Here is a 13851-nt window from a genome sequence, read left to right as displayed (position 1 = left end):
ATATCTCGAGTTGTCGTTCTCTGTCAAAAGAGACGAGAAGATGTAGTAGAGGAGACAAAAGATTGGACAGCGGGGCCTTGGTAGAAAAAAAAACCGACCTCAATCTTTTTTTCTGGTCCTCGACAGGGAAGGACCCACATGATCCACCCGCGCGCCAATCCTGGACTTTGCTGACCAGGGGATGCATCCTCACCGCTTTCCCACTTGAGACGAGGCTTGGTTCTCGGGAAAATGGTTTCTCCGGCGCTGACGCACCCCAGCCGCCCGCTGGCCGCGGCTCTGGTTTAGGTAGGTGCGTCACCTGGCGCGTGCCGAGTACGTACCTGTCGACTTGACAGCTGCTCTGCGATAGCATCACCCATCCTTGGAATCTGCCTTGTCCAGCCGCGCAAACTCACCCTCCGCCAACGTCGCTCTCTCGTGTCGCGTGCGGATAATCTCTCAATCCCAGGTTAAACAAACCTCTCTTCACCTCTCGCTTCGACTGTTCCCCCTCCTCTTTCCCCGCGGGGAAGCCTATTCCCATCGCCGACATCGCCGAAACCACACTCAACAACCCCCTCCAAACTCGCCCAAGATGCCGACCGCCGGCCTCAAGACCATCATCGCCCTCTCCTTCGTCCTAGCCGTCGGATTCCTCCTCGTCATCCTCTCCTGCGCCCTCTGGAAGGTCTACTACCCTCTCCTCGTCGTCGCCACCTATGTCGTCGCTCCCATCCCCAACTGGATCTGCGGTCACTGCGCCAACCCGGACGACTTTGTCGAGAGCTCCGGCGCCGCTGTTCAAGATCTCGGACGCTTCTTTACGGGCTTCTTTGTAGTCATGGGAATTGGTATGTCGAGATGTCCCTTTGTCAGCTGAGATTGCTGCGCCTGTCAGCCGTCGAGGAATGCATGTTTTGTCATTCCATTGCTAACCTCACCCAGCCCTACCTGTTGTCCTCGCGCACTCTGGCCTCATCGAGATTCAAGCCATGATCATGTCCGTAGTCGGAGGTCTACTCATCTACGGCACCATCATCAGCTTCGGCATGTTCTTCCACGAGGAGCAAGACTTTTAGATGCGCAAACCGCGCGAGAACATCATTTGACGCCCCCAATTTCAAAGCCTGGGGAAAGCAAGCGTGGCAGGACAAAGAGGAGGATAATCGCCTGTACATGGCGTGTACGATCAAAGGAAGAGAGAGAAAGGGGAAGATGAGACGACCTTATTTTTTGGCATTCAGCGGGTTCTTGCAACGTGACGGTGTCAAGATTATCCATGATTGATATGTGAAATTTCTGGGTCTCAGGGCGATGACAAACAGGGGTGGTGGTTTTTTAGTTTATCGTCAATGGTAGACGTTCTTGTTGCCATGATATATATGTCTTGTTTTTTCTTTTGCTTGTTCCGCTTGCTATCCCATATCCCCGTTGCTTGCGTCGTCTCTTTGTCTAATGCTGTTGAAAATCCGAATCCCTAAAAAACTCCGTGGATGTGTACGTTGAGGTATCATGTCCAAGTCAATGCCAATATCAAAAGCCCTCCTCCCCTTGAATCAGGGGTAAATCCCAAATAGCCTCCCTTTCCAACTGATAATCTAGGCCGCGTCTCGGAACACACCGAGAGGACCAGCGAGCTTGGTAAACATCTCGTCTCTTTCTCCTTCGGGCGTGCTGAGGATCGTCACCGCACCGCCAGCTCCGATCCTCCAAACCTCTCTTGGTTCCGTCTCACCCTCTTCAGGGGGAGCTTCTTCGTCGTCCCAGCGAAACATGGTACGAATCGTCACGCTCCAGTCTCCAGCGCCTGTGATGTCCATGTATCCAACAACACCGGAGTACAGGCTTCTCTCCTGGTGACCTTCGATGACTTGCAGAATCTCGCAGCTACGCTTCTTGGGCGCACCCGTCATGCTTCCGGGAGGGAGAGCCGCAGCCAACGCATCAAGACCCGTATAGGGGTAGTGATGAGTCAAGCTGCCTCGCCGAGAATCGTCTGTCTTGTGGCCTTGACGAGGAAGTTGGCCGTTGACGACTGTAATCATCTGGAACACGGTCGCGTACTCCTCCACCTTCATCAAATCTGGAACAGTGACGTTGCCAACACCACAGACGCCGTGTAGATCATGTCGGACGAGATCGACAATCATGAGGTTCTCGGCTACTTCTTTGGGGACGTGGAGGATCTTCTCGGCCTGCGCCAGCGTCGAGACGGCCTCTGACTTGCGGACAGTGCCCTTCATGGGTCGCATGGAGCACAGCCCGTTGCTATCGTGCCGGAGGAAGCGTTCAGGAGAGCAGCTCAGCATGGTTGCGCCGCCGAGACGGATGAAAGAGCCGAAAGGGGCTGGTTGCCGTTTCCGTAGCGTCTGGTAGATTTTCCAGGGACTTCCCTCTTCGTATCCTCCTCCATTCATATGTCGCACTCTCGGTCTCGCCATGGTCGTCTGCGAAGTGAGACAAAGCTCATAAGAATCTCCCGCCGCGATAAAGTCTTGACAAACCCGGACCTGCTCTTCATATCTGTCGCGCTGCGGCGTGGTGATCTTGAGTCTGTCGTGCCTCGCCTGAGCAGAGCTGCCGTTGACGTGTCCGTTGACGCCGTTACAAGCATTCGAACCTGATTCCCCCCAAACCCCTGAAGCCTTAATCTTGTTCGTCGTAATTTCAAGCCATGTATCGTCCGAGCCTCTCTGCTTCAAGTGCTGGATATAAGCAACACCAGCTCGGTGATCCAAGACGATGCTTTTCGTGACCCACGCCAAGCAGATATCTGGTCTCTTGTGCCCCCTATCTCCCGACACCAACTTCTTCTCCAGCCCATACAATCCCATCTCATAAGTAATAAAACCCATGAACCCACCCTTGAACGCTGAGCTAGACTTTTCAGAGTTGGGAGGATGGCTCCTTGCCTCCCAAAAGTCCGAGATGATCTCCCAGACATTGACGGTGCCGTCCTCAAGGTCGATTTTTTCGATTTGGTCCTCGCTGCCAGCTGTTCCGGGAAGTCGAACCGTGACGTGGTTATCGGACACGCTGTACTCGAGTCGCAGTGCTGTTTCCACCTCGAGAGCCACGATGCTGCTCACGGCGAGAGCATCTCCGTTCTTGGAGCTTGATGAGTCGAGGATAACAGACTCGCCCCTTGCTAGACCAAGCATCTCGACGATCTCGGGCACACCAACACCCTGTGGTAGAGGCAATACACGATGTGTGTACTCGCAGTCTCTCCCATAATCCCTCAGCGAAGCCGTTTCAGACCTTGACCACCAGCCCTCCCTCGACCTCTCCCTATGCGCAGCCACAGACTCGAGATGATTCGGCGGCGACAACGTCTGAATCTCCAATAGTGGCCCTTGAGTCCGTCGTCCATGGACCTTGTTCCACTGCAGCGCCGCATGGAACCAGTTGACAAGCACACCCTTTGCAGCATTCTCAGTGCAAACTGACTCTGGGTGATACTGCAGACCCCAGATGGGCTTGGTGACGTGTCTCACGGCCTCGAGAATGCGTTCCTTTCGACCATCCTCGCGAGTCTCCATCGTCCACGCCAGAGGAACCAGCTGCGGCGCCGACGTCGAAGGCTTCCATCGGTCCTCGTGCTTCCACTCTGCGTCATCCTGTCCAATGTCTGCACACAGACTGTGATACAGCGTCGCCTTGAAGGACGGAACACCCTGGAAGATGTCCCCAGAGACGTCATGGCGATGCTCAATCTCCCTCACCATGCCGTGCAGACCCCTCTTCAACCGACGAACAGCACCGCCATGTGCCGCAACAAGACTCTGAAATCCAAGACAGATGCCCAGCACGGGAACCTGCAACTCCTCAGGTAACTTCCACAGCAGGTTAAAAGCCCCGACATCATCCGGGTTAAGCGGCGAACCCGGACCAGGCCCACAAACGACAGCGTCAAACTGAGCGAGGTTATCGACAAACTCAGCCTCTGTCCACCTGGTAGGCGTCGCCTCCTCATGGTCCCCTGTCTTTTCAACAATCGATAGATCAATCCTCACGACAAAGACTTCGACGCCGAGGATGGTCCTCAGCAGGGAGACGATGTTGTTGGTGAAGGAGTCGTAGGCGTCGATGAAGAGGATTCGCTTCGGGGCCTTGGCCGAAGCGGCCTCGGAGTCACCCGTGGCCATGTTGTCTCTGTAGAAATGATGATAGGAACCAAATATGAAAGACGGTAACCAAGAAAAAGAGACAAGTAGTTCACCGAAACTCAACCCGCCGCGAAAAAAGATGATGACCCTGATAAGCCTTCCGGCGTTCGGCAACCAAACTTTTGCCGCCACAAGCCGGCGCTGACTCGGCATCAAGAGAAGAGAATGACCGTTGAATCCCGTTAAACTCCCGGTAGGTGCAGTACGGGGAGACTTTGTCCTATCAGGTGATCGGATTAAATAAAAAGTCGAGTTAGTGCAAAAGGGAACTGATTCTGGTGCTCAATTATTTTCTCTGGGCGTGCAAAATTGCGCTATCAAGACTAAAAAGTGGCGACCATGGACGAACTTCTAGAACGTTGCAGTGCAGATCTTGAGTGACGCTACTGCAGGGTATCACATATTGTCTCAGCGATCAATAACAACTACCAAAAACACCAGAATAAACAAAAGACATGGCTATACTTAGGTATCGAGTAATATTGATTGTCCACTACATGGTCTTTTCCCCCGCTGATATGTATCTACTCCACCCAATGGTATGCGCTTCCCATCGCTCGCTCTATTAAAGGCACATTCGTCTCCAGCAAAAATTCCAGTCTCGCTCGCTTGAATCCTCATTGATAGATAACCCAAGTATACACTCTCTCTACTTTCGATCTCTCGTCTTGAGCACGCACGGCTGCCTCGAGTGCCAGATCCGTCTCTCCTTGACTCCTAGCGCCGCGTCCATCATGGTCTGAGTGTCAGACCGAGGCCGTGTTGGTGACTTGAGGGCCTCTGGCTCTTCCCAGACTTGTACTTCTTCAACTGAAGCCGAGATCTCAAACTCGCCTCGGCAGAGCACCGTCATGCCCAATGATACTTCAGCGCTTTGATGGCCCTCTAGCATGGGCATCGGGTGCTGCAAGGTACCATTCCACGCAATCTTGCGTGTAAACTCTAGGGCAACATTGGCTGGCCTGTGACACAGCGCCGGCAAGATCCTGACAAGAGGATAGATGGGCTGAGACGTCCGGTTGGTGACGTGCACCTTGAGCAGCATAAACTCATCCACGTATGCAGCGTCCTTCTCGGTAGCCTCTCCATTGGAGTCCTCGACCGAGATCTGAATATCAACCTCGTCCACCTTGATCGCCTCAATCATCCGCGTCGTCAATCGGATGTTTCTCAGGTCGATCGTGCCGCTCCTCTTAGGTAGCGACAGCGTCTTCCACGTCGCCCTGAGACATCCTAGGATTCTCTCCCTATACCAGAAGGCTTCGCGGTTCGCTCGCTCCATCTCGGGAGAGATCTTGCTGGCGCTCACCACAAACTGCCGGTTTCGGGAGGGGTTAAGTGTTGGTATTGTTGCATGAGGATCTTCCAGGTAGACCCTCTTGACCGGAAGAATGACACGGCTGGTGTTTCCGGGGAGAATATCCTCTTGCACAGAAACTCCATCATCACTCTCCAAATGGATGGCCATCTGGCTCGGCCAGGCGTTGCGCAGATCCACAGACACCAGACAGTACTCATCAGCCTTGGCCGCGACTGAGCTGCCCAGACGATCCCAGAATGGCTGCGGAATCTCGCCGTGCACCGGCAGAGCATCGATGCGAGAAAGCTCAACACTGGCGTTGACAGTAACCGTCAGATCCAATGAAACCTGCCGTGTGTAGAACTGCTCAGTGATCTCATTCTGAGGGCATCCGAGATTAGTATAATCGACCTGGATCGTCGCCCACGTCAACCCTGGCTTGCCAAGAATCTCAAACTCAAAAGTCGCCTCTCCACCAGGTGCAATGTTGCGACCCTTCTGGCTCTTGGGAAGTCGCAGCGCCTGCCTCTTCATTAATGCCAGCTCATATTCGTACAGCTCAGCCGTTGTCGCATCTCGGTTGTTGATGGCTGCTTGAAGCTGCTCCTGTGTAGAGTCCTTGAAGGAGAAGAGCATAAAGTCCACAGGCGTTTCAGAAAGGTTCTGCAACGTTACTTTAAACACCTGTCTCTCGCCTTCTAGGATCATGAGCGAAGACTGTGCCAGAGTCGTCGACTTGATCACAACCAGTGGCTGTGCCTGGATTGCTGTGAGGCTCAGTGATTCCGTCTCAAGCTTGGGAGCGAAAGGCTGGACTGTCGTCACTGCTTCCTCAAGTGCCCCCAAGCCCCTGGCCTTGACCTTCGCATCCTGCTTGGGAGTCCACGGCATGGAAAATGTGGGAAAGCGTCTCTCGCGGCAGCCTCGGACCTTGATCAAAGCTCCTGTGATGGTGACAGTACCCGCCTCCTTGGCGCGTCCTCTCAACCGTATTACCTGAGTGCGATAAGGTCCGACAACCGTTGCCTCGGGAACTGCCTCAAACGCCGCACCCTCTGAAGCAAGCTGGATGTTTTCAACATCCACCTCGATATCATAGGGGTTCTGAAGGGTGATCTTGAATGTGGCATATTCATCAGCCACAAGCGTCTGATTCACCATCTCATCGGGCTTCTTGAGGAATGGATTGTAGATGAAGGGGTCCACGTCCTGAGATGCTCGACTGGCGGTGGCTCCAGGGAGAATATTCTTCTCGTGGGGTATGGGTGTTTTGCTGTTTGGTGAAGGCTCAAGCTTGATGTTTCGGACAAAGAACTCATCCCAGTATTCCGCTGCCAGGTCCGAATAACCCAGCCGCTGAACAAGGTTCGATGTCCTCGAGATGTTGGTGGCCAACCGCACTTGTTCGTCTCGATGCAGCATTGGTGATGCATCTTCTCTTCGAGGTCCAGGAGCCACCCCTGAGCCAGCCGTTCGCAGGAGATCGCTCGAGAATCGTAAAACACCATCAAAGTCCGGTAGCGCTTCCGAAAAGTTGATGCACGCCCTCAGGATGTTGAGTTTCACATCGGGAAAGCCAAAGAATCTCGCCGCAGACTGACCGCGTATCCTGGCAATCACTGCTTCATCCGAGTCATCAGCGCCCTTTTTAGCACCAGGTTTCCCCGCCATGTCATAGCCTATGATGCCATAGGATCTGCACAATAGACCCAACAGCGCATCGATTCCTTGTTCAACATCGCCCTCTCCAAGATCTAAAGCCATGACGCCACCTCCAGACCCTCCTCCTGAAGCCAACGAGACCAATCCAGCAGCAGGATGGATGCCCATATCCGCAGCTCCTCGTGTTCGCGCTTCCACGAGACCCCCGATGAGGACAGAAACGAGCTCTCTTATCACCATGGCTTTCTTGCGGTGAAGTCCAAGGGGCCCTAGAACCGTTGCTATGCCACTCAGTATTGACGCTCTGTCCACTGTGGTGAGAAGTTCTGAAGCCCCAGAGGGGAACGCCTTGAAGAGAATCGTCACAATCTGCTGCCTCGTGGGTGTTGATAGGTATCGCGGTGATGGAACCGGTGGCTGGTCAGGATTCTTTCCAGTAACAATCATCGCAAGTGACTTGTCATTCAAAAAGCCATCGCTCAAGTGAAGCGCCGACTGGATCTTGGCGAACCGAATGTAGGTCTCTGATAGGGGTAATGGCGGGAGGTTGTCTGACGATATCCTCGTGTAGAGCGCAATGATACGATCGAGGAGCTCCGTCATTACTGACTGCAGATGCTTGAGATGTTTGGGTTGCTCAGGGTCAGTGGGTGTCGTATCTGGCGCCTGTTTGTTGGATGGCTTTTCCGTCCATTGGTAGCACACGCTGGGCACAACGAACTCCAGCTTCTGCCAACCGAGGAGGAACAGGTTTACCAAGAGGAGCTCGAGTGCCTTGCCGTGCCAGACGTGGTCGTTCAGAGATCGCGCAGTCGTAGCGGCTTCGATGAGCTCCTTGATAGAGTCGGTCCACCGTCCAGCTTGTAGATACATGGAGCCCACAATGACGGCAGCCCGACCCTTGCCCTTGAGCCTCCATCGGTCATTCACACCCCCAGAGCCGAATCCTTGGACCGATACCCTATCACGACTTGTGTCTCGAGTGCTATCGGCAGTGTCTGGTCGGGTAATCGGTTCTGGCGTTGAACTCGTGCTCGCAGTAGTGCTCTCGACACCATCTGACGTAATCGGAGGATTCGAAAGACCGCTCCTCGCTATCGTCGACGTCAATCCTGGTGTCGAACTGCTCGAATGAAGCCCACCACGACCGGTCACCGGCATGGACATTCGCGATTGGGCCCTATCCATGATACCGCCTGCTGAATTAGAGCGAGCGGCATGACGGGGTGCGTACTGCGTGTTCCTCCTAGACAAGCCGTTGATGCCCCCTTCACCACCCCACGATCCGCCATTAGTGTGTCTCGTAGGATTATGCCCCGGGGATTCGATGTTGGTCATGGCCTCGAAGGACTTGGCGAGTGTTGTCATCTCGGCGAGGAGGAGCGACGAGATGTCGCACATGACCGTCTTCATCGTTGTCCTCTTGCAATCTTCCTCTGGAGGGATAGCCACGAGACCCTCAGGTATCGGAATATCCGAATCTTTTGGAGCCACATAGTCGAACACCAAGACCTGGTGCACCAGGGCCTTGGGGTAGTTGTCGCGCAGGTCCTCGAGCTCCTGGTATAGTGTCCTGATATTCTTCTCAGCCGTCGACGGGCCCGTGCCGTTTGCTGAATGTCGCTTGTTAAACGTTCCTTGATCCAGCTCCGTTCCATCAGCCAGAGCTATCACAGCGAGGGGTTCCCGGTATAGGTCAAAAGGCGAGAGGGCGAGATGCGAGGGCGGAGGAACGTGGGTGACGAGGTCGTATATCATGGCGCCGTCCGGGTACGCCAGGGGCGAGAACATGTCTGCGCAATGTCAGCGCCTGGATCATCCAGCTGGGGTGCATCCCATCACTTACTCCTATTCGGCCGCCCATCGGCGCTGATGTCGCGGAGGTGGACGACATGTTCGTTGTGCAGGCGCGCGACAAAAGATGCGAAGCGGTCCGCCTTGATGTGCCCCAACGGCAGGAGAAGCGCCTTGACCCTTGCGGGGGCGACGGGGAGCAAAGGATCCAAGCTCATGCTAGCATCCGGTGTTTGCTCAACATGTCCGCCAGCTCGACGTGCTGTGGTGTTTGCTCGTTCAGGGACGTCTTCCCCGCGGGCGGCGTCTTTCGGATATCAATCTGCAAAAGGATGCGTTGCATCTATCGTCGCATGCTGGTTCTGGGGTCGCGTCGTCAGGCAATCGGGCTCGAGCTTGTAGAGTAGAGGTTGGGTATTTGCTTGTCGGTCGCCGTTCTCAAGCTTCGGTATCGTACACCTGTCGCATGCGGCTAGGAGCTGTGCTGTATACCCTGACATGGGTGGTCGGACAGCGCCGTTGGTGGTGGAGACGCTGGGGACGGAGCCAACTTTTTGCGAGCCGAGCTATGAAGCCAGCAATGTTACGCTGGGAGACTCGGGGGATTTGATCGCTGGCATGACAAAGGAAATGCCGGATTTCAATTTCAATTTCAATTGAAAGATTCATTGTTGCTTGGCTAAAGTAATTCAAGGGTATCTTGGAGCTCGGATAACCGGTGCGATCCCTTAATGCATGGCACTTCAGATCTCGCCCAAACAGGACCAAATGATCCTGGGTCATCTATGTAAAACGCCAGATGAGAGCCATGATATAATAACCATGTCTCAGCAATAATTAATATCTGCACGGCCGTAACACCTTGGCTAAATATGGGTATCTTTCAGCGAGAATAACCAAGCTTACGATCTCAACCAGTTGATGACGGCGGTCCTTGGGGACTGAATTCCGGCGCCTTTCCATCTCTTGCTTCTGCCTGTAGTTCACTCTCAAAGATATCAACCGATAAACTCGCCTCCACAAAGTCCTCAAGCTCCTCTGTCACAGTTTTGAGCTTTTCCTTTACTGCAATGGCGCCCTCATGACCAACAATGTGTCGCGCCGGAGGATTCTCGTGACCTCCGATGGCTGAGAGCGCATGTACTGTCTCCATAACCAGCTTGTCGGCAGCACCGGGTGGGAGCTTCGGATATCGATGCAGAATTTCGCCCGGAACTACATCCGGCTCGATAGCTGAGCTGGCTGGTGACATTGGTGAGGGTCCAGATTCAGGAGGAGACAAGGGTGTAGGAAGAGCCGTATCCGGGTGCGTATTGAGGACGTTTGAGAGTATGTCGCGAATACTCGGGACAGCCTCAGGTCCCTGGTCGTAGGCTGGCATCGGGGGAGCAAAAGTGAGGCGGTTTGTCAAGGACTGTATCTCCTTGTTTGGCTGCACAATGGTGACTTTTATGTTGAAAGGCGCAATTTCGTAGGCGAGTGAGTCGCAGAAACCCTCTAGGGCCCAAGTAGCAGCTGTATATATTGACATTCCTGGAGTGCCAATGTGACCGCCGGTACTGGTGAGGACAATGATGTGCCCTGTATGTTGCGACCGAAGCTGGGGGAGAGCAGCCCGGATAAAGTTGACCTGGGAGAAGAAGATGGACTCGAACTGGTCACGAACGAGGTTTTGAGTAAAAGGAGTCGTCGACAGCTCTTCCACAGTCCCGACCACGGCTTCAAACAATCGCGCGTCAGCAGAGTTTCCCAATGTCAAAACGAGAGAGCGCACGCTTATGAAGTCGTCAGCCGCAGACACACAGACACACACATACCTTCAGATTTGCAGCACAGCAGGATGTCTATCCGCCCAAAGACCTGAACCGCCTCTGCGACGGCAGCCCCGCACGCGCCCATGACGTTGCCATCGCAGCGAATGCCCCGGATGCGATCCTTCCACCCCTCGCGGTCCTTGCGGGTGCTCTTGCACTCGTTGACGAGCTCGCGGAACTCGGCGCTCCGGTCCTCGTGGTCGATTTCATGAGGCGGCAGGCAGGCGACGACGTAGTCGCCGTGGGAGAGAAGCAGGCGGGTGAGGCGGACGGCGAGGGGCGAGAGGGCCGAGGTGAGGAGCCATGTGCGCGGCGAGTTGTGCGTGGCTGCGGAGGGGTTGAGGTCAGCGTCGGCCATAATGACGGCGGCGGTACATGATTGTGAATATTTCTCCTCCAATTGGCGTCCCCCGGGCCCAGCTGCCTGCAAAGACCTTCTTTCCCCTGCTCTTTCTGAAGTGCGGCTGAACTCGTCGACAATAGATTCGTCCGACCTCGGAGCGCACACGCAGTTTTTGGCGGTAGCGGCAAGTCAAAAAAGGTTGTTGAAGTGATGGAGATGGGGGTCGAATAAAGATGGGATGCGGGAGGAATGTGGAGTCGTGAGCTGAGCTGAGCTCTCCCCCTTCTATGAATTACATCATTGCCAGCGCCAGCCGTAGCTTACTACAGCCATTCACCACGTGGTAAGGGAGATGAAAAAAGGGTGTGCTCGATAAGCGACAAGGGCAAGGCAATTAATGCAAAATGAAGAAGGAAATTGATTTGTCCATTAGGCGCCAGAGAGAAGGAAGCCCACGACTTCATCTCGTCTCGACAAAACAAGAATGGCCAGAAGAAGGATAGAGTAAAAAAAAATCTGGGGGCACCTACGAAAGGAGGGGTTCGGGATTGAATGAGTGTGTCGCGGGGTAAAAACCGTTTCATGGGCGCCGCGACTCGCCCGCTCCGGCCCCGACATTTTCGGCTTGAGCGTCGGGGTGTGGTATAAGTCGATGTCGGTCCGGCCGCCGCCCGATTAACGACTTGAAACCTGGACGGAATAGTAAAGAATATCGAGAAAATTTCCCCTTCTTTTCCTTCTTTTTTTGCTTCTTCGTAGACAACCGTTCCCTGCTCAGCCCCGTCACTGATCTTCGCCTGTGGGTTAAACAGCTGCTACCCCTGAAGGTCGACGAAAAAAAATCCCGAAAAGCTGCAGGGTCCTGGATGTACTGGGTACCCCCAGCGAAGGAAAAAAGATTCGAAAATGTGGGAAATATAGACGAGGCGAGATCCCTCCCCCGGGGCCCAAGTTAGATCGATCGTTTCTCCTGGTGTAAGCGCGAGAGCACAGATCTACGTGTTGTGTGTAGAAATGGGGGATGGCGTCGTCGTCCCCTTTTTTTGACAATGTTGTTTATTGTGGTCGGCTCAGTGGTCAGGCATTCGGCTGCATATCTGGCGATGCAGCTCTCGTGGTGGTGTGTTTTCCGTGTCAAACGATGAGACGCTCGGCTGTCGAGAAAAGAGTGTTGGTCTTCCCGGGGTAAAATAGGAGTTGAATGGGGGGAGGAGAGGAGAAGGGTCAAAGTCAATAACGGGGTCTGTTAAGAAGCAGAAAAAAAGAGACAAGTGCAACTATAGCGTCCCTGGAGAAAGAGGCTTGTTTCGTCTGGGGAGCCTCGTGTGCACCGTTTCTTCACCGATGGTCAATGTCGGAGTCTCCGAAGGACAGTCGGGTTTTAGAAGCAGTAGACGCCTGTAGCAGGACGAAAAGCCACAGGCGACGACGACGATTGATGGATGGCAAAGAAGAACAAGAGAGGGAAAGACGGAGGAGAACGGGAAGGGTGGACCAACTGAAGGAGATCAAAGAAAGAGACAACTACTCCAACACTGGAAGACAAGACAAGACAGCCCCATCCATATCGACAAGGGCTCATCGGGCAAGATTCACCATCCATGTAAGTTGGCCGCATGGATAGTACGGTACGTACACCCTTTACAGAAGACCTTGACTACCTTACAGTGCTACTATGTAGTAGGTAGCATCGAGAGGAGCACTGGAAAGCTCACAGTTCAACCCGCACCCGCACGGCCAGTGGGGCCCAGGGCAGTGTCCAAGACTCCATGTTGTTTGATGCTTTGCCTTCTTCTGCACCGTTGAGGATCAGCAAGCCCAACCGAGCCATCCGACGAGAAGATGTTCTGTTCCCCCCTTTGCCGTTGACTATTTCTCCGTGTCTGTCACATTGCAACCGTCACGGCTTGTGTCTCTCGAAGAGGAGTGTGTCTCGGGGAGGGGATGGGATGGAAGCTCAGACCCGGCAAGTGGGAGAGCCGGGATGAAGTGCACAAAAGCAACACCTAGAGAGCACGGGGCTGGCTGGACTGTGGGTTTCATGGTTAATAGTGAGGTAGAGGGGGAAGCAGAAAGGCAAAGTCACGCCAGATCCATATAAATGGTAATAGGGCAGAGACATTTGTCACGTCAGATGGGAGGGACGATAAACGGTCGAGATCCAGGACGAGTCAAGAAGGCCGATACCCCTGATCTCGAACATGGCGCACGCCCCCAAGACTGTGCCCTTTTTCCGAGGCGAGGCGGAGACGAAACGAGGTGAGGCTGCTCGCACTGCAGGAACATGGAGCCTCTCTCCATCTTGGGTCTATCGTGCCGTCGACGGAACAACTTCGACGCAACAACCCGCGCGCTATTACGGAGCCGATCCGTGATGGGAATAGTAGCCTGGCTTGCCCGAGAAAGGGACGGACAGACACCTGAATCATGATGGTGCCCCCCAAAAAAAACATGAAACGATGAAACGCCATCCAAAACTTACATGCCCTTATACCATGCCCTTCTCGGTCCAATTGCCGACTCGCCCGCCTTGCGAAAAGCCACCGGGGTGAGAGGACGGACCAACCAACCCCAAAGACGACCGTCGGGTATAGCTGCTTCTTTGAGAGAGCTCCCCGCCATCGCTCTTTTGAATTGCTCCGAGCCCAATTGAGTCCCAAGGGGTCGGGCGTCGGACTCTTGTTGACTGTCGATCCTGCAACGTCACGGGGGAGAGAGTGCAGGGCTAAGTTCGGCGAACGGCACTACTGCCGGCACATGGGCTTTCAAAGGCAGTGGAAGCAGCAG

The 13851-nt window shown here is 54.3% G+C and overlaps 4 protein-coding genes across 4 annotated transcripts; 1 reads left to right on the top strand and 3 right to left on the bottom strand.

The window, feature by feature from the left end:
* Window positions 1-577: 577 nt before the first annotated feature.
* Window positions 578-1061, top strand: MRS44_012290 (uncharacterized protein; the record flags this gene model as incomplete). Its single annotated transcript, XM_046269526.2, has 2 exons — window positions 578-833; window positions 928-1061. The coding sequence occupies 2 exons, from the start codon at window positions 578-580 to the stop codon at window positions 1059-1061; spliced, it is 390 nt and encodes a 129-aa protein (XP_046133260.1).
* Window positions 1062-1580: 519 nt separating this feature from the next.
* On the bottom strand, window positions 1581-4130 carry MRS44_012289 (uncharacterized protein; the record flags this gene model as incomplete). Its single annotated transcript, XM_046269527.2, has 1 exon — window positions 1581-4130. The coding sequence occupies one exon, from the start codon at window positions 4128-4130 to the stop codon at window positions 1581-1583; it is 2550 nt and encodes an 849-aa protein (XP_046133261.2).
* A 670-nt stretch (window positions 4131-4800) lies between these two features.
* MRS44_012288 (uncharacterized protein) lies at window positions 4801-9125 on the bottom strand (the record flags this gene model as incomplete). Its single annotated transcript, XM_046279470.2, has 2 exons — window positions 4801-8906; window positions 8960-9125. 2 exons carry the CDS (start codon window positions 9123-9125, stop codon window positions 4801-4803), a joined length of 4272 nt encoding a protein of 1423 aa, XP_046133262.2.
* Window positions 9126-9817: 692 nt separating this feature from the next.
* MRS44_012287 (uncharacterized protein) lies at window positions 9818-11079 on the bottom strand (the record flags this gene model as incomplete). Its single annotated transcript, XM_065618749.1, has 2 exons — window positions 9818-10626; window positions 10725-11079. The coding sequence occupies 2 exons, from the start codon at window positions 11077-11079 to the stop codon at window positions 9818-9820; spliced, it is 1164 nt and encodes a 387-aa protein (XP_065474821.1).
* Window positions 11080-13851: the final 2772 nt, after the last annotated feature.

The sequence above is a fragment of the Fusarium solani genome (genome assembly GCF_023522795.1).
Source record: "Fusarium solani strain SB1 chromosome Unknown bctg00000008, whole genome shotgun sequence".
Classification (NCBI taxonomy): Eukaryota; Fungi; Ascomycota; class Sordariomycetes; order Hypocreales; family Nectriaceae; genus Fusarium; species Fusarium solani.
Note: the sequence above shows the minus strand (reverse complement) of the source record. Positions and strands in the feature narration are given on the sequence as shown.